General features: G+C 32.9%; 1 protein-coding gene across 4 annotated transcripts in view; it reads right to left on the reverse strand.

Moving 5' to 3' along the window:
• Window positions 1–2,477: 2,477 nt before the first annotated feature.
• LOC106710058 (putative polypeptide N-acetylgalactosaminyltransferase 9) overlaps window positions 2,478–20,844 on the reverse strand; it is a 104,127-nt gene continuing 85,760 nt past the window's right edge. Inside the window, exons 2-12 of one of the 4 annotated variants that reach the window (XM_045680538.1) lie at window positions 19,331–19,358; window positions 8,802–9,433; window positions 8,010–8,057; window positions 7,117–7,309; window positions 6,779–6,948; window positions 6,405–6,569; window positions 5,830–6,293; window positions 5,573–5,755; window positions 5,176–5,283; window positions 3,155–3,283; window positions 2,478–2,803 (exon numbers count right to left, since the gene is read on the reverse strand). In XM_045680538.1, coding sequence (XP_045536494.1) covers window positions 2,642–2,803; window positions 3,155–3,283; window positions 5,176–5,283; window positions 5,573–5,755; window positions 5,830–6,293; window positions 6,405–6,569; window positions 6,779–6,948; window positions 7,117–7,309; window positions 8,010–8,057; window positions 8,802–9,036 — 1,857 coding nt within the window. In that variant the 5' untranslated portion in view covers window positions 9,037–9,433; window positions 19,331–19,358 and the 3' untranslated portion in view covers window positions 2,478–2,641. Of the gene's footprint in view, window positions 2,804–3,154; window positions 3,284–4,524; window positions 4,630–5,175; window positions 5,284–5,572; window positions 5,756–5,829; window positions 6,294–6,404; window positions 6,570–6,778; window positions 6,949–7,116; window positions 7,310–8,009; window positions 8,058–8,801; window positions 9,434–19,330; window positions 19,359–20,844 lie in introns of all 4 variants that reach the window. The other 3 variants (XM_014502171.2, XM_014502166.2, XM_014502177.2) reach the window with 3 other exon arrangements.

Here is a 20,844-nt window from a genome sequence, read left to right on the forward strand (position 1 = left end):
GCCGTAACTTCTGATATAATTTGATTACTCGTCTTTTCCCGGCGAAAGCTAATATTATATTGATTCATAAAATGTAGAACAAAATTGCATCCGTATACAGACAGTATGAATGTCATATTACGCTTTATACATAACATACTTTAAATTTTTGTTCATTTAATGATTAACGAAATTTTAATTTAATGAACCGGTGAACTGGAACTCGGAATTAATGTATATTATAAATTAATACTGTATCATGATAATAGCGAATAACTATAACTCAATATGTCGTAATGTTTCTTAAAAAAATGCTTAGTTATATCCAATAGAATTAAATCTTTAATTTTATGATACATTTTGTAATAGCGCCTCTATTGGGCGGTTAGTACATCTAGTATTCAGTATTAATAAATACTTTAATCAGATTAATAAAGTTTATTATAAGGCGAGGCGTTCAGGTTCAGGCGTTCTTCAATCTTTTAACAAACATCCATCCATCCATACATACGTCCAAACATTAGAATTTATAACAGTAATATTTTCCAGTCGCGTTGTTGTTGTCGTGTCGTTTACAGTGTGAAAAGAAAATGCCAAAGAGATATATACAATAAAACAAATCATTACAAATCAAACATAATGCTTTATTTTACAAAGACTATTGTATCGCCATCTAGTTATTATTTCTAACTATAATATTATACACTAGAGACATTGCATTATATACAGATATTCAACATTCAAATATTACGTAAAGATATAAGGCACATTAAATTTTTTCATTTCCTATCTGAATACGAATTACAACTATATTTTTAATTTTCTTTAACGTTGATTCATTTTGAAAATAGAACGCAATCGGATCTCCATAATAACTTTAATAAGTTACCGAACACGTGAGTTTAAACATATTGTTTTTTTTCGAGAATAATAGGGTTGACAGTATTTTTTAATTTTCGATAGTAACAACTCTTAGTTAACTAGCTATTAATAAAGATATAACAAAAATTTCTATCACCGATTGCGTTTTATTTTTAATAACGCTAATATTAATAATATATAATATGAATAGGATGACATTGAATCTAAACAGAAATGGAATTCAAAATATATTTACAATCAGAAATAAATCAATAGCAACATTTTGTTGCAAGTTTATTGGAAAATCACAAAAATATTGTTGATTTCCAACATAGTTTGGAAATAAATATCTATTTAAATGTTATTTTAGGTACATATAATTACATACGAAAATTTATTCTAGTCAATTATATACGAAAATATATACAGATAATACAAAAAAATATGCATTCCTAAACCTCTGAATTAACACATTTTTTGAACGTCAATGACGATTTAAAAAAAAAAACATTTGATTGAAATGAAGTTATTAAGAAAATACTAGATGGGAAGACTAAATGGCAGTATATGGTAGTTAATAAAAAAATATAAATACTGGCACTTCTGCAACTTGTCAAATAGACATCTATAGAAAAAAAAATCTACCTAAGAAATTAAAACACTAAAGAAATAAAATTTACACGTATAATTTTTGCCTTTCCAATTATTTTTTTTTTCATAATCCAAGTGATAACATGTCTTTGAACTTTATATAAGCATTCAGTCAATAAAAAATATAAATAGATTCGTTACGCCGAGAGCTATACAAAAATACTCATTTCGAAGTTTTCACAGCATCAAAACAAAAATGAATACAGATTACGCTGACATTGATTTTTAAATAACAATCCGTAACATCGAAATACATCCCATGTCAACCTAACCTAACTACATAAATATTTAGCTATCCTCCACTAAGACATAAGTTACGACTATCATTTATTACATGATAAAAATCACAATAACATTTACATTACAAAGAAGCCAAGTCATCAGAAAATCAGAAATTTTCTGGTAAAAGTTATTTTCTATATATTTCAATACATTACAATTATGCGATATTTTAATATGTTTAAAGATATGTACACAGTAAAGAGAAGACTAATTCCTATTAGATAAATTTAATACTCGAAGAAGAATACCAAAGAATACTATATTTAGCGCCATCTTTTTTTGAATAGCACACTTTTTCTGCCATCAATGTAAACGTAGAATTCTCCAGTGACACTTGTATTAACACATATTGTTATCTTTGTTTTTTATAGGAGAATGTGATATAAGAGAGATATAAGAGAATGAGATGTAAATATGTATCAATATGAGTGTTGCTATTGGAAATAAAACAGAATTAATAAATAATCGGAGAGAATATTTTTTTACTCAATTAGTGAATAGAAAAATATTGATAATAAATATTATGAAGTTAACGCAGTCATTAAAAGGTTAACGACTCAATTAACATATTTTCCAATAGTTTTTAATGTACAATTTACAGTGACACCAAATATAAAACAAGAAAATTTAATTTTAAATAGAATTATTCAGAAATAAAAAAGGACAATGACTTTACGAACAATTTCGTAATATCAATAGCGTTCTAAAATACAAATTATAACACACTTTAAAATATGGTAGTTAACCTCCAAATCAAATGAAATCACTTACATAAAGTACAATGCATTCAACAACAAGTGAATTCTGAGCACAAAAGTCTAAACAATTTCTCAGTCATTTATATGAAAAGCACGTCATAAGATGACAGCTAATCGGCTGTCAGTTCTGGACTTAGTCGATCTGCGTTGAAGTTCTCCATTACCCACATCTGTCTTGGTTCCGCGTCACTACACGGCTCCATGACAATCTTGTCTTTGTTGCGCGATATCGTCATGCATTTCTCACTTGAACCGTGCTTTAATAACTTCGTCTGTAATACGTTTTAAATGATTAACTTTGTACATTGCTAACTGCCTCAGTCAAATCTTTTAATGGTCAATAAAGCGCCCCTTAATGTATATTCTGTATAAGAAATATGCTAGAGAACTCTGCGTATGGTGTTTTTTTTTTTGGGATTACTATACGAGACTAGAGAAGTCAGTATCAATATTTAAATATAATTTAAATATAGAATCGAAAATTTACTTTTCTGTTTCATGAAACGTAGCAAAGAAAAAAGCTCCAATCTTCCAGCCAGTAGTAGTAAAAACATAATTACTTATATTATTTTAATGACCTTTTACTTTATGTACAAAGCTTAAATAACAACGAATACACTTACGCTCGGATCATACAGCCAAAGTTGGTTACCCTTGGCGCCGTGGCAAGGGTACAGAACGACATCGTGACCCGAGTAATCGAGGCAAGTCTCATCACGACGGATCTCACCGTTTTTGGAATACATCCAGTACTGAAATCGTATGATATAAAATTATTACAAGATCCATGTATTAAAATACCTCTACTTAACCACTGAAGGGAGAGGTATTTAAATATTTAAGGGTATCGCTCATTACACGTATTTAATAAAATTTCACTTGTTCGCTCAATCAATAGCCGGATGTTTATCTATCGTCGGTGGACCTGTCAAATAGGTGTAATGAGCGATAACCTTTAAACTCATGCCTATATCAATGAGCTACAGGCATGAGTTTATTTCAATGTCCACCACCTTCAAATGTGATTTAAAAAGTTTATTGAATATTTTATGCATTGATCGATTACATTTGTAATTTAATACTTGAAACTTTTAATTTGGATTTTAAAAATGGAATCATCATTAATCCTGTTTCCCAGTCATGCTATTTTCCTATTCCCAAGGATGGAAAAAAGCGAAGCTTAAGAAACTTTAAAAGAAGAATTAAAGAAAACCTATTAATTTTACAAGTATAATCGAAGTATTCATATAATTAATTATATAATCAAATTATAATAAACATTATACATTATGTAGTAACTAGAAACACTAATAACCAAAACCCAATTTAAATATAATTTAAATAAAAATCAATCTACATAATATATACTTATCTCTACGTAAATAATACTCATTTTGTAAAATATTCACAAAATAATATTATTAGTAAATAAAATACATAGGTGTTATGTAAATTAATAGTTAACTACACTTAGCTAATTATTTAAACCTAGCGGCAGTACCAATGTTGAAGAACTGAAAGGTCGTTCGTGTAATGTCACGTAAAATTTATACATGTATTTATTATTCAATAATTTGGAAAATAAATTGAATAAACTAATCCTGCAAAATGACTGTAAAGTGTTAGTATGTACATATAAGAGACCATTCATTATTTACTTAAAGATCTTATTCAACCAACATATCCCCAATTTATGAATACATATGAACTATACAATGAGTTTTACCCTCTCCCTCATAAGGGCATGTAGAGAATTGTTGACCTTCTCTCTCCTTCGATAGTTTCACGTACTTAATGAATGGCCCTATGACAATTAAAATGTATACACAGAAATAAGTTAAGTGCTTAAGTGTAATAAAAAGTAGCTTAGTGGACAATATTAGTATTCTATCAGCACACTCAACTAAATTACCCAGATAAACCAACCAACAACCAACTACAATGCAGCAAAGCACTAAATAAATGCTAAACATGATGGCCGCCTCGGACAAACCTGATTGCCGTACTCCCCGTGGCAAGGCCAGATGTTGACTGGCTTCTTCATTTCCTCAGGCCCGGCACCAGAGTCGATGCACATTTCCGTAGAAGGATTCGCGATCTAATGCCATCGATAAGTTTAAAAAGGCGTGCCAAAGCAAGCGTTCTTGTAACCTCATCACTTCGGGTCGAGTGATGAAATTACAGTGCAAATGGATGATAAACTAAATAAACTACCTGCTTATTCTTTATATTCGAATAAGTTGAATATAGCATGACATAGTATCCCGATTAATATCAAACTAAACTCCAAAACAACTAAAACAAGACCCGGCCATTGTACTGTGATACCTGATTACCACCGTTGTGATGGCATTTGTGGATCATTAGCGGTCCGGTCGCGCCCTCGGTCTCCTCTAAAGTTTCACCGTCGAGACAGAAATCACTATCGAACGCTCGGTTGCGTATCTAGCATGCAGCGTTACAAAAAATATCAACAAAATAAATCATTCCGTGCTGTAAGTGTAATACGCCAACGTGTCCAGAAATGTGCTCAGGATGGGAGAGTGCAATAGCGAAAAAATAGAATGAGACGAAACGATGTCCCGCTAACACTTCTAAAACGATGGTACTGCCGCAGTTTTGCGAATTTTGAACGACTAAAGACCTGATTTCCTCCCTGCCGGTGACACGGGTATAGTCCGACGGGCTTATGGTGGTCGGACTTGCGCGTTGGAGAATCCAAACAAGTCTTTTGGAAGGCGACATTTCTGATCTGCGTAAGCAACAATTCGGAAGTACACGTATTATTTTTTGGACTCGATATGAACTCAATATGCGTTATTATGTTGTGTAACATTCTATTATAATATTTTTTTTTGATCCACAATAATTTTTACAATTTCTTAGGATTCTGGATTCACATTATTAGCATTTCTTCTGACGAATTCAAAATCGAATCAAATTTTGAATATTACTAGAATTTCTTTTACTGAATCAAAACAAATTATTTTGCTGCGTCATTTGATAAAAAAAGTTAAATAAATAACTACTAGTGTACATACCTCGCCGTGTGCGACGGATTCTCCAGGAATAAATAGTTCAGGGTAAATGTTCTTTAAGTACCATTCAAAGGATTTGCAACCGAGATTGTCTCTAAGTTGCTTTCTGCTTGTAATATCTCCATAATCACCTTTATCATTACCAACTCTTTGGTAATAGTATTTAGCGTAGTCATCCAACCACACCTGAAATATTTCAATAGTCACAGTCAACATAAAATATTTTATTTAAAAAATACTCTTAGCGCAACTAACAGTACCTCTGCTAAACGAACTGAATTCTTCTTCAGTACATTGACACCAGTTCGCCATTTGTACGGTGACCGTTTCCTAAATATGTGACCGACGTGAGAACACGGAACGATTTCTAACGTTCCACCGCACATCCAAGTTTTGAATGACAGTTCCAAATTCTCTCCGCCCCAGATATCGAAGCCGCTGTCGTAAGTTCCAAGTCTTTCGAAAAATTCTTTATCGATAGCAAAAAGTCCACCAGCCATGGTAGGCGAATACACTGGCTCTGCAGTATGTTGGTGGCGTGCTCTTTCCCTTGCCGGCACGGGATGCCAATTGAACTGGAGATTCCAGTCGAAACCGCCAACATTGACTGAAGATGAATCCCTGTAGTGATACTCCAAAGTGTTATCATCAATGACATCGATAACGGGACAGACTACTGTCGTTTTGTTTCTTGCGATCCTATCTAGTAATGGTTCCAACCATCCTGAAAAAAAAATATGATTTATATTTTAGCTATCAGAAAATCACCAGAAAAACAGCAGGCTAAACTACAAATGTCCTTCTTGATTTAAAACTTAGCCTTTTCCTTGTTTACCTTCTGTACACTCGCAGTGGCTGTCCAGGTAAGTAAGGACGGGAGCGGTGACATATCGAGCACCGAGCAGTCTCGCTCTGATGAGTCCCTCGCGCCGCGTCGCTCGAACTATCCTAACTTTAGGCAGCGAAGACATGTAGTCGTCCAACTGTTGCATCAAATGTGCTGTAAGAGAAATACAAGGTGTTGAAGAATCCTAAATTATAGAACTAAGCTGCTTTCTTTTAATCTTTTATTATAATAATTTTAAATTATCCCACTTTCCATGCGATTGCAATACTAAAATGCTACAGTTAAAGTACTTGCTAATCGTATTATGATCACTGCAATGATTTCTATATTATGAAATAACATGGCGCTGATTAATAACTTACGCATATCTGAGAAATCATCGACGAGCACAATCTCCTTTATTAAATGAGGAGGTGATCTATCTATCACTGAATGTACTGTTCGAAGAAGCACCGACCACGCCTCATTGTGGAAACATATGACCACCGAAGTTTGTGGCAAATCTTCTAAATAGCGGCCGGGTTTTTTACACCTGTAAATAAAATAAGAGTTCTATTGTACACAAATAAAACTTATTTATTTCCATTGGTATTGCATTCATTAAAAATACAGTCGAATTGATAACCGCCTTCTTTTTGAAGTCGGCTAAAAAAATAAGCTACATAATACACTAAAGTTAAATAAGTTATAAAATTCTCACCATTCATCTCTAGGATCAGGTAATTTCCTTCTTATTGATATGAGATCGCTAACATATTGATTGAAGGCATTCTTCTTCCATCCTTCTGATACAGCTAATTTGGCTTCTTCGCTCATATTCTTAGGCAATACAACTGGCTGGCCAAGTTCACCTGGCGCATTGTCCGAACCCGGAGCTGCAATCACTCCTAAACCTATAGGATGTGATCGATTAACAACTCGTAAAGACCAATGTAACTTGACACATCATGTTAACGTTACCTGCTTCTAGTTATAGCTTAGTAAAAGTTCTAAATACTTCATTTCATCTTAACAATATTATTAGTGAATTAAAAAAAATAAGCAGACATGTTTAAATATTGTTCCTTGTGCAAGCTGACCTATCCATAAGCAAGTCAACGTATGGTTATTAACCTTTTAACTCCCAAAATACTAAGAAATATACAATGATACTTTTCTACAAATCATTCTTTATTAATGTCATCTTTATACTACATACCGTTAATACTAAAATATATTAAATTATTGTAAATATGCTATAACGTTTTATTGAGTCGACTAATTATTAATTATTATTGGAACTAAAATTCTTTTTTTCCTCCCTATTCTCTTATTGTACTTTTTGTACTTAAATGAAGTTCTATTTGCTATAAAATGAAAAAAAATTATTCAATAACAGTATTAACAAAAATGACTTTTTTGGTTTTTAATGTTTAAACTTTAACAAGTAATTTTTTTCACCTACTATTACTACATAAAGCACTAAATATGCGAAGCCGAAAATGAAAATAAACAAGTCATGCGACGAAAGGAGTTACATACAGAGATCCCATAAGATACGTGACTCTTTTCGTCACAGGATTCGAAAATGATTTTAAATGAAGCAGTTATTACCTTCAGGGACGCCAGCGATCCGACCAAGCCAATCGATCCGCGTCCGCACTGTTATAAATAAATGCTTAATATCATGCAAATTGTTAAAACGATATAAACAGCTGTGCCTTAACAAGCGAGCATGCAACATATCCTAAGTCACAAGGATAACGCGTATGAGAAACAGAGAAACATTGTTCTAAAGAAAAAAGAGATCTTCATTCGGTATTCATTCAAGTATACTTAACGTTTACCCTCATTATCATTTCTATTGCCTTGCTATTCGAAAGACAATCGTCTTCTATAGGAATGTAGATAATGCTGGGTAAGGGGAGCTTGTGATTTATTAAGCATAAAAGAATCGCGTGACGATACAAAAGTGGATAACAAAAGGCAAATTATTTTTCTTACGACAAATGATGGATATACTAAAACAAATGATAGAAAAGAAAAGATATTATTAAAATAGGCAAAAATAAAAAAGATATTCAAAAAAAAAATAAAAACTTCTCATACTCAAAGAATTTAAGTTTTCTTAAACTACTAGTTAATTTAGTAATTCATCAATTATTCAAACATCATTTCAAATACCTTAACCGTTTCTAAGTAGAAAAGAAAAAAATAGAGAAGTACGACTTAGGTATCAAGAATCAATATATCTGAAAATAATTAAAGCAATTCTGTCTGCCATAATACAACCTTTTTCCGTGTATAACTAAAGTGCATTAAATTTTAAAGTATGTAACTAAAAATAATTTAAAAATTACACTCCTACACCAGAAAGCCATGCTTCTTCTTAATACAAAAGCTTACCATCTGACAAATTATTTCCATAGGATTCGCTTTTCTTCTTTCCAGACGTTGGTTTCGCCATCTTTAGTGGTTTCGCTTCGGCGTCTTCGTATTCTATCGGCGGTGCGACAATTGAATTCCTAGATCCGCCATTTGTCGTCAGCAAAGCGACCATGAACCACAGAGCTGTCAGTATCAACACCGCTTTCAATATTAACGTCCGCCTCCGCAGGAAAAACATGCTATAGTACTTCATCTTTATAGATATTTGATATGTATCTAACAAATTTTGTATTACTAAAGTTATACGTCGATATGCATCTATTTTTTTCTAATATTACTTCTATATCTACAGGAGTTATTTTAATAGATTTTTGAGCAATAGCGTTTTAAACTACAATCACAAACGGTGACTAGTATTTATATAGATATGTTTTAGATTTTCTTTCACAACTTTGCTGAGATATGCTTTCTCGATATGACAGTATAATCCCTTCCGCTGTCCTCTTCACATTACACGGACTCGTGAGCGGGTAGGCTATAAATTCGCCAGATCGCGCCAGAAGTTGACAGTTTTCTTTCTAGTTCTTTGATTCATCTCTGATATTTCCAGGCACGCGTGAAGGGAACATCCATGTTCTTGATAAAGGAACCTGTAAGAGAAAAACGGCAAAAATAAGTCAAGCAATTTTAAAAACCTACATAAAATGCATAAAAAAAGACGTTGATTTTCCACCGATTTGATTATGTTATAGAAGAAAATAAAAAGGAACCAATATGAAAGGTTTAAACATTTAAACATTGTACTAACATTATTATATTTTTTAAAACCTAATTGGGGCAATTTCAATGGTATTTTTTGGTCTTCATTTCAGTCGACTAAAACTTGGCTACTTTGACCGCTCTAAAAACATCGAGTAGCGAAATCTTTCAGGTACTAATGGCAGAACTTGTTCGCAAGGAGCCTTTTGTAAGGGGTGAGAGGGCTTCCGGCGCGCGACTGATGGATTGCTCCGCTTCCAACATTATCGGAGTCGGCTGTCGCTGCCATTTCTCAAGAACCTCGCGATTTGTACGCAAAAGGCATTTGTTAACGAAACTAAAAGAGTACTACGAAATAGCGCCACTTAACATTGTAGGATTTTATTTTATAAGACAGATTTATTTAGTAAGGATAGTTTAAATTCTACTACTATTACTTTCTTTATGTGCTTGAAAATAGTTTTTTTATAATTTTAACTTTATCATCATTTGTATCTATTTTTCCTATAGTTATAATAAGTCACAAGGGCTGATATTTTTAATCTAACCAACATTACGTAACCTACTTTCGTTGAAAAATTAAATTAACATAGTGGTCAGCAAGCTGCCACTTTTTTATTCCATTTAAAGTCATTAGGGCTGCGGTTTTACTTAAATAAGTAATGGATACAAAAAACAACAAATGCTTGTAGGTTTCAGTAAAAAAAAAAAAAAATATGTAATCGATTTGGTATTTAAGGAAGGAGATCGTAAGGAATTCGTCTAAGCATTTACTAGGATATTTCATTGTAAAAAAAAAATAACAATAGGTTTATTTTGGCGGTGTAAAGAGATATTATATTCATTCGACACACATTAAGAAACAATAGTTAACAACACTATGTAGCTCGTAAATAACGTAGAGCAGCGAAGGTTGTTCGCTACCGTAAATAGATCACTAATTTTCCTGAATTAAACTGCAAAAAATTGAGTGCACAACGACCGTCGGGGAAATAATTAAGGGAATATAAAAATCCTTAGCGCCGTAAAAAGGAAGTAGGCGATAATGGAAAATAGAAAATAAAAACACGTAATTGCGGAGGCGGCCACGGTGCAATGTATAGAGTTAATACCTCGCAAATGTCATTAGTGGAACTCTCGAGAGGGGGCGCTGCGAGCGCGGGTCGATGACTCCCGGTTAGAACACGTTATATGTCCTGGACCGCATATAGTCCGACTATTATTCTAGCTAACCCTTTGACATTATCAATATTTTTAAGAACTAGCTGTTACCTAGTCAACTATTCGACTGATCAAGCAACGCAACAACCAAGTATTTATTTTTAGGCGATGAATTTTCAAATCCTTTCTTAAACATTAATTCTACATAATTAGGTGTAGTGATTTTCGAAGTGCATTGGTAAGTCAGTTTGGTTATCAGATATTAGAACAGTAAAATAAAATATTAAAAAAAAAACTGAAATTATTTATTTTTAAGGGAATTTTTATTAAACTTTGTAAAATACATAGTCGGAAGTGAAATGTACGTACATGTTACAAAGGTAATTAACCAAATGTTTCAATTAAAAATGCTAATGAAAACAAAAAAATAAAATTATTTCACATTTAAATAGCCGCTTTGTTTCTGCGGATGAATGTGACAGATCACTTCCGCGCTACATAAAAAAAGAAAGTTAAAATTTAGATACATTTTTACATCATTTATGGCATAAAACGGATTTACATTTCTTTAGCCACCGCCTTCGAGTTCAAAGGCCTCGTCCACGGCTATAAGTAGAGAAGTCAAACATGTTTTCTTTGACCTTTCCATCCAGTTGTATAGTAAAGTCCATAACACGGGATAGAAATGGTCTTGGTATCATCAATTTATGGAAATTAAAAGAAAAAAAGATAGAATTCTTTATTGCCAATATTTTTTATTGACCGGTTTTAAACTTGTGTCCTAGAAATGAGAGAACATTTATAACACAGAAAATAATATTTTTATATCGTTCGGAACCTGAGTTTATCAGACGTCGTGGCCATAATTACTTTCCCATGGTAATAGAGTATTTTTATAAGAAACAATATTTATTGTGTAAAAATATTCTATGGTATAAAAAGTATTAAAAATATAAAAAAGTATTGTGTAAACAAGAGGATTATGTGTTAACTAAAGTAAATCTCATTGAACTCTATATAGAACAAGACTTGTGGTAGAACTTAATATTCTAAGAAAACGGTTTTTATTATTAAAGTTCTACAGTTTGAATATTTAGCTTTATAAAATTATGTACAATATTTATTTAGTTAATACAATAAAGGCAGACAAAATATTGACCAAAATTAAACTTTAACTTTAAATGTAATTACCTCTTAAAATTAATATTTTAATATTCGAATAAATGTATAATACTGGAAATTAATATTGAAGCGCCAATAGCCTAATGGTCAAGGGTACGGATTTATAATCAATTGATGGGGGCTTCAAATCCCGCTATTTGACTTATTATTACGAGAGTAAACCATATCCTATCTTAATTTTTGAAATATTTCTCCCAAGTAGGGTTGGCGACAGGCAGGCGGCCGGCCGTAAAAACATAAGCTAAAACTTTAAGGTTTATAAAACCTGATGATGGAAATGATGAGTAAACCATATCCTAAAACAAAAAAAAACTATATTAAATAAAATAAATAATCCAATAATAAAGTTAACTAAATAAGAACGGCTACACTCTCATACACCTCATCCGGTGTGGGCACCGACTAGCTGGGTAAAAAATGAACCGTGACCCCGAAATAATACCAGTCCCATTCACCGTAAAAGAGAGTCCCCGATAGTCTCAAAACTAGTCGGTGCCGACACCAGACGAAGTGTACGTGAATGTAGCCGTTTTTATTAAATAAATAATGGTTCTCCAAAATTTAAACATTTTAATTATAGATTTATATGTCATTTTGCATATATCATCTTTATTTGCTATGCATTGAACATGTAATTACAAAAGAACACATACAAAAATGTCATAAAGAACTAAAATAAGATCTTAATTTTCGCCTAGGCACTGTTATTTCTGAACGAAACAGTCACAACAGGTTTCTCAGTAACCAATAAGCAAAAACTAACATACTCAATACACACATGTTTAGAAGACATTCCATGCGAGGGCGCAATCTCGGCCTCATAGCTAATATATTCTCAATTAAGGTATTAGCTTGGCAACCAGCTGCTTGTGACATGACTTAAATTGCTTTCTTTCCAGCTCTTTTCATTTACGCCCCGTCATACTGCACGGATATGCATACAACAAAAAGCGCGCTCTAGCGGGAGAGTATAGCTTAATTCGTTTTTTACGAGCGTTATGTTTTGTTTCGCAAATGAGTTTCGTACGTGGCTCAGGCGCTGATGTTGCTTTGATTGAAATGTTTCTGACATTAAATCTAGATAACGTATACGGATATTATCTTCGTTTTGAATTGAAACGTCATATATATTAAATTATCTACGAGTATAATGGAATATTATGGCATTGAACCTAACCTAATACAGACTTATACGGGAAATGTATTCCAAAATTCAAAACAAATTTTTAAACAATATTTAGTAGACAAAAATATAGATATTTTATTTCGATTGCATGCATTAATTTATTTTGCAAGAGAATTACTAATACCTACAAACAAAAAATAAAAATCCAATACGTAAATACCCAAACGGCAAGTAATCGGTTATACCATGAACAATTCCCTTTTACTATAAAGGCCATTTTAATTAAATTTTATGCAACAAAAAAGCATCACCACACTAGCGGGTATACGTGCAATAAAGGCCAGGGGACGGCGAGGCGCGAACGAACGCCCTTGACATAAACGACGAGTTAGCTGTGCTAAAAGAATTTGCACTGCAACGTATTTACGTATTATCAGCGACGATGCTGCAATGTTTGTTGCAACTTCGATCTTTGACATTTGCATTTGTGTGTGAAAACAAAAAAAAACAAAACAATGTGATGATTCACAATTTACAGTTATAATAATTTGCTATCCGTTTTTTTATTACTTCTGAATAATCTCCACAAATGACATCAACATTTATATTTGGCTTTTAATGTAGATTCGAATGTGAAATAAATTTTAGAACAAAATCATATTCTATTGTAATTGGCAAAAGTTCGCTTTTTATTAAAACAATGTACCCATTATTTCGGCCAGATAAATGTAAATAACAAAAAAAAAGATATCCTCGGAATAGCATTCAAAATTCAGTCGCAATTTGGTCGGCGGTGGGTACGGACGTTTAGCGAGAACCGCAACGTCGCCTCGACGGATCGCTGTCGCTCCGAGCGGTCGGCTAATTGAGCCGCTCCCAACCGCCAACAGTAAACACTCGGGACAAAGCAAACAACTCCGGGACTTAGCTAAATATCACATGCCCAAGCTCTTCACATTTAGCACTAATACAAATAATATATAGTGTAATTCAACGACGCATGAATTTATTTAATACATTATTCTTAACAGATGTGGAAATTTCTATAGTAGTTTAAACTATTTATCACTATGTCTTAATCTAACAACGTTGGCGTGAAGTACTGCAGAAAATAATTTTCAATGGAAATCTAAATTGCCTTATCTGCTACATAGTGACGCTAACAAACTAATTAGTAATTTTATAAAGCGGAGTTAAGCATTCAAGAAATACATCATCACTAATAGTAATAATTAATACGAATAATGTACAAATGATAACCGAAACGCAAAATCAACATAAGAGCTGTTAGCGTTATTAATTACTTCCCACGACACTGCTGTTCAGTAAACAGACAGTGAGACAATAATAATTATGCTCATTCTTATTCATTTACTCTACATTTCAGCATTAAACAATAAAAGGCATCAGATAAAACAAAATCTTACGATCATGCTTCCTTTTCTCAAAGGAATATCAATAATAATTTCATTTATCTTATGGCAGCTCCTACTTTGGTTTGTGTTGACCCGATGTATAATAGAGTTTGCATGGTGTTTTGGTCTACAACCTTAACATCAATGTCTTCTGGTCAGACTGGGTGGTCACAGATAATCGACCATCAGAGCATGTCTACGACATGAATCTTTACCTACGGTTAAGTTCAGTAAATACGCTACTGTCTTTTAATTTGAAAACACTTTCTCGGTGCAGCGTGAAATATTAAACGTTGCGTATAAATTGTTGAGCCAACGTCGTAAATTCTATTCACGATGCGGACCCACCTTTATCCATTTTATTTCACGACGTACGGCCGTTTCATGAATTTGATCTTGTATTCTGAAAGGGCAGCTATAAAACCCCCGTTAAATTTATTGCGTCAATTCATATTACATGAACAGTTTAACATTGCGATAAATTTTGGGTTCTCCTATGCTGATTGGATTGTTTTTTTTTTCTATAATTCGTTTTTTTAATTAGCTGCTCATGTATATATGATGATTCTATACGCTACAGCCACATGTCACCAACTTTTTTTTTTTACTTTTTATGTAACAACATAAAAATGTCACAGTGTTGAAAAACAGCATCTCTGATCAGATAGAAGCATAATTTTTCTCTAGAGAGTTCTAAAGCACGATATAGTCGCAATTCTAAGTAAATACGAAATGAGCAGTGTCTGATTTATGTTTTTAAATTTTGCTTCATAGCGATAATAAATCACATCGAAAACTGAGTATATCTGAACTGATTTCTTCCAATATTTTAACAATTGTATAGTTTGTTATAAATTGATGTGGTTGGTTAACTGTTCTAAAACTTTTACTATGAACGATATCGATAGAAAAAGTTTGTTAAAAGCTCATAAGATACATGTATGTACCTTAGAGTAAACCCCTAAACTACGAATGTTGTCGCCCTAATTTCTGGAGTATCAAAAATGTTTGGGCATTGCAGAATAACCAATGAATACGGTTGCTTTATTGACCTTGTTTACATAAACAGATGTTAGAATGGATGTCACACACTTAGATTTTTGATATGTATAGTGACAACACCACTCTTGCAGATGGTTATGTTGCGATATTAAATTATAGTCCGGTATACTATATTGTATAGATTAAAGTCAAATTATTACTACTAGTCACTAGTTACAGTAAATATACGAGTGTGAACAATAATGCTACAAGAATGAGTAGTAACAAATTACTTCTCCTCTACACATCTTAACTATCTCTTTTGCAATTCTATAACGTACAGTAACTTGGTAAATGCATACAACCATTATGCTTGACGTATTATATAGAATTCACCGTCTTTAGTTTCAAATACTTGCTACAAATGATCAAATCACTTTCACTCAGGTGCAACCTGCGATCTAAACGTATTTATAAGTCGACCTTCGTTCAGTTCATGGTGACTAAATGGAGGTCAGTTTCTAGTGGTCACGGCAAACGTATTCTTTAGATATTGTTCTTTTTTTTCTAGAATATACTGTAGTTTTTTTCAGATATTCTACTAAATGTAACTGTAGATTAGAGATCGGTTAGTTAAGTAGAGTTTAAACGGTTTTTTGTCTAATAGAAAATTGTTTGACTTAACCTAGTTAAAAATGGATTATAATTTAAAATAAAATTAAAACAGTTTCGTGGAAAACTACTCTGATGATTCGTGATGCACCTTTACATAATTAAAAAGTCAAGGTTCAATGTCTATGCGATAAATATCAAGGCTCTATAAATGTAACAAAATAAATTTGACAACATTTTAATTTATAGGTGCAATATACTCATATATCTTTATTAATTTTTCAAGGTACTAAAAGTTGTGATGAAATATTTTTAGTTTAAAGTTTCAATACCTAATTTCGAGTTAACATCTGACTAAATATTTTATGCTAGGCGTTGGCAAAGAATATTGCTTTATGATGATCCTAGCACATCTCTCTCTAAAATTGCGTACTCAAGACCAAAACGTCTGTCTGTCTGTCTGCAAATCTGTGTTTGTTCCGGGTAATCTCTGAAACGACTGGATAGATTTTGACGTTACTTTTACTGGAAGGTAGCTGATGAGTGCGGGTGTAACTTAGTATATTCGTCTCAACAAAGTCCCTACTATAGGAAAAACCTTAATAACTTGTTTCACTTGACTTGAAAAAATTAATAAAATCACGTTTTCACAATAATTACATGCCGTCATCTCTAAATCGTGCTTACTTATAAAAAGCCTGACCATCAGAGATAATCGTGATGGGTTCCGGTTACACTGGTATCGTGTGGGTATAAGACCTCCCTTTCACAAAACATCGACTATTATCTTTTATATCATTAATAAATACAATACGCTGCATTTGAGTTGGCACGTCGAGCAGAAGAGTAAAACACCAAAGATCGGCTGGATTCGGTTTTGTAGAGCTCTCTCTCTCTGTCACATGGTGTAAGAATGAATTTTAACTGTCAAAACACATGTGCATCAGGTCATCTCTCTCTTTACCTCTGTTAATCAAAGAAAATGAGAAGGATAGCCATATTTTTCTAATATTGGTCTTACGACAGTGGAGAAGATTTAGTACTGTTAAAAAAGATTGTGTGACTTTAATGTCAGATACGGTCCCCATGCAAAAAGAAGTGATTTTAATAACTTTAAGTCTATCTAAAATGTCTACGCTCTCAGTCGATTGAGATGCACATTACGTTATAGCGATAGACATTGACTTTGTCGCTTTACGAAACTGAATTCTCGCTCTTTTCCCCAACGTGCCAACTCAAATGTCGCGAACTGATAACGATTACAAACTTGATATGCAAGATACGTTCCAGTAAAAGCAATTATTGATCCCCTATCAAATAATTCAAAGCTTCTGTTTCTCGTATAATGATCAATTTACTATCATTGTTTTATGATACTGAAAAAAGTTAAATTACGACGGTGACCAAGTTTTAGGGAAAATTAAGAAAGAGGTCAGGAACACCGAGTTTATTATAGACTTGCAACAATTTTACATGAATAAAAGACGTGTCAGGAAAAAACTCATCCTTTTGTAATCCAATCCTTTGTAATAGAATGAGTGAGCATGACTTCGCAGTAAATTTCAAATTGTACGGAATTTGTTTTACAACCCTTTATAAAATTCTTCTTATAATCATTTTGTATACTTGTGATGTGTCAAGAACTATTCTATTTTTATAAATTTATTTAGAAATGGTACCTTTAACCGTGTCTAACACAGCCTATAATTATTTGCAATAATTAAAAAAAAAATGTCCACCGTGCGAAACCGGGATGGACTTCTGCTTGCTTATAAAAATGCAACACATTATAGTAAAACAAGATGCTAGCAAACCAGACCAGTAGACCAGTGTAACCACAACGGTGCCGTGGCCATCGTCAACTAACCTGTCACATTGAGTGCAACCACATTATGCTTTCCTAGTAACGACAATAACAGCTTTTTTACTTCTTTTATGATGATACAGTTGACTTGCAAAAAATCTGTTGGACAAAATGCGAACTATAGAATATACAACACTATAGGGATAGCAGAAAATCTTCATTATACAGTTTTTGTATTAAAATAGAAAGCTTAATGAAACCTTGACGTCTAGCAGACAAAGGTATTTCAACTTCAACTCTCACCAGGTTAAACAGTAAATATTTGTTTCTATGGTCAACCAAATATAGAAGTACAAAGATAGCCAGAATAGATAATACAGTTTAATATCTTTTAAATGACTAGTGGCCATCCGCGGCCACCGTCAGGGCAAAACTAAAAAAGTAGCCTATAATATTGACAATATGCACACATTAGTTACCATCCAGTGATGGTCCCGTCGATCTAGCCGTTTCGGAGATTACCCGGAACAAACGGCTTACGGACAAACGACACGAATAAAAAAAAGTTTTTGGATATCACCAAATCTATCGCCTATTCGACATTTGATTTTTCTTTTTAGTATATACATACTGACACTCCATAAAAAATAAAAACTGTATTAGATCACGTCTAAAGCGAGACATATCTTTTGTGACAAAAGTTAACAGTCACTTCATACGGTTACCAAAAATAACCATTGGTCTGATTGGTGTATAAAAAATTTGATTAAATAAAGCGATATGTTTCAACGAGGTAACCGCTATCTTCCTGTTACAATGTGGGTCGGCGACCTTGTGCTGCAAGAGGACATTTCGTACAATTCGTTTTCAGCATCGCTTACGCAATCGACAAGGGTTTGGCGATACATTAATACGTTTCATTTACCTTTGAGAATACTCAAGGTCCCCCCTAATCTCCTATTTATGGGTATTAAATTCTCCCATAAAATATTTACAGTTCGATTAAAATTGAGATGTACCCATTTCTTTCCTACAGACTTGTTTTCCAACATAAAATATGTATAATATGTTCCAAACGTCATTTAATTTGGTAGCAACTGACTATATTTTGTCATAAAAAGTATCTACTCCTAGCAGTTACTTCGAGTTACGATATTAAAATAATCATAAACGAATAATCCCTTTAAATCAATCTGCGTACATCGAACGGGTTTTCCATTAGACACAATACGTTCGGTAATGATGTTAGTCGTAACAAATGATTCGGCTCCGGAGTTCGAACCCTCACTTTTCAAGCGGAGCCACGGTCCGGGTCAATTGATTGAATCCGCGTCCGATCGGCCCGTGTCACTCACGATAGCTGAATTAATAGCCAAAAGAAATGACACAGACCGCCCTTTATTGAAAATGTTTAATGGTTTTTTCTTCCCTCGCGTTTCGCTTTTGCCGCTTTCCATTAGTACGGTAACATATTTCCTTGTCTGTTTGTGAGAGCTATAAAGCTTACCTCTTGTTTAATTTGCTCCGCTGCGTAACTGTCGACAAAATTATTTATCAATCAATCGAAATATAATTATTCAGTGTAAACATTATTGAAGGGGACTGTTTGAGTGGTAAAATTACTAGAAATTTCGTTTCACAAATAAAAGCGTTAAAAAACATTTTACTTATTAACAATTCTATTTAATTTTTTAATAGTTTTTTAAGTTGCTAAATAAAATTAAACTTACATAAAATCTCAACGAAAATTTGCGTTTGTGAAAATGAAGCATTAATATTAATGAGTTTCAACAATATTTATCCAAGCCTATTAGATTTCAAAGCGTAGATCGAAGAATGCTTAAGGTTGGCAGCCCTGAATCGGTGCGATCTCTAGGGCTCTCGAGACCCCTCGTTACGGGGCCCATTAGGCCGCGGGCGACCGCGCACCGATTTTAGTTTCCGACCCGACGCGCCCCTGAGCACTTATATCCGCATGTATCCGCTATATCCGCCTTTAATAAGGGACTCGACGCCTAATTGACTTAACATTGGATTAATAAAGGTTTACGAGTAAAATATGGTTAGTAATGAAGCCATCACTTTATTTTATTTCATAGCTTTTTATGGAACATATTGTAAATATGTTCCATAAAAAGATCTTCTTTCTTTCTATCTTTCTAAATATATTAACTACATCTATGACTTTATGTGACTATATTTTGAGAAAAATTCTAATAAAGGTTTCCACCACTAATAATGATATTTGTTGTTCCGACAGGTATCTCCACATTATTAAATAAAAAAACTCTTGACAAATATACCCAATTCAAGGAATTTTATTTCGCGTCGCAATATGTTCTCGTACACACATTACTATAATTTCTAATGCGAATAAACCTAATTAAAGCAATTGGGTATTACGTACTGTATTAATTACCTTTGAAACAAAACACCGGGTTAGATAATTTAAATATATTTTTATTAAAATGAAAATACTCGTTAACATGCTTCTCCAATCATCTACAACTTTGCGAATCTTTCAAATATATATATATGTCACAACTTCTTTCATATTTTTTTTATTAATATATTAATAAGATTTACTAGTCCGACGGGGATATATTATGTAGAAAAAGGTTTGTACTAATACATGACCGTTTTTATAATTCCATGTTCGGTAAAATATGATAACATTCTGACCCAAGGACATACTCGGAAAATTTAATTATATTCGGTAAAAGGAAATAATGGAAGTACCGTTAACATTTTTAATATAAAGAAGCTTTTTTTCGTTTAAGACCACCGACTAAAGCACTGCGAATTCACTGTACTAAGTAAAAATCGAAGTGACATAAAAGGTGTTTAATGAAAACAATAAAAATTAAACAGATCCTACAAAAATATTTAAAGATAACTAAAAATTTCAATTGAAGAGTCAAGGGAATTCCTATTTGAATCCGTATAATTCTTATCTCAGAAGCATTGATTGCAAATTTTAATAAAGCCAAGAGTTAAAATTAATTCTAGACAAAAGTCCTC

This window comes from Papilio machaon, chromosome 13, assembly GCF_912999745.1.
Source record: "Papilio machaon chromosome 13, ilPapMach1.1, whole genome shotgun sequence".
NCBI lineage: Eukaryota > Metazoa > Arthropoda > Insecta > Lepidoptera > Papilionidae > Papilio > Papilio machaon.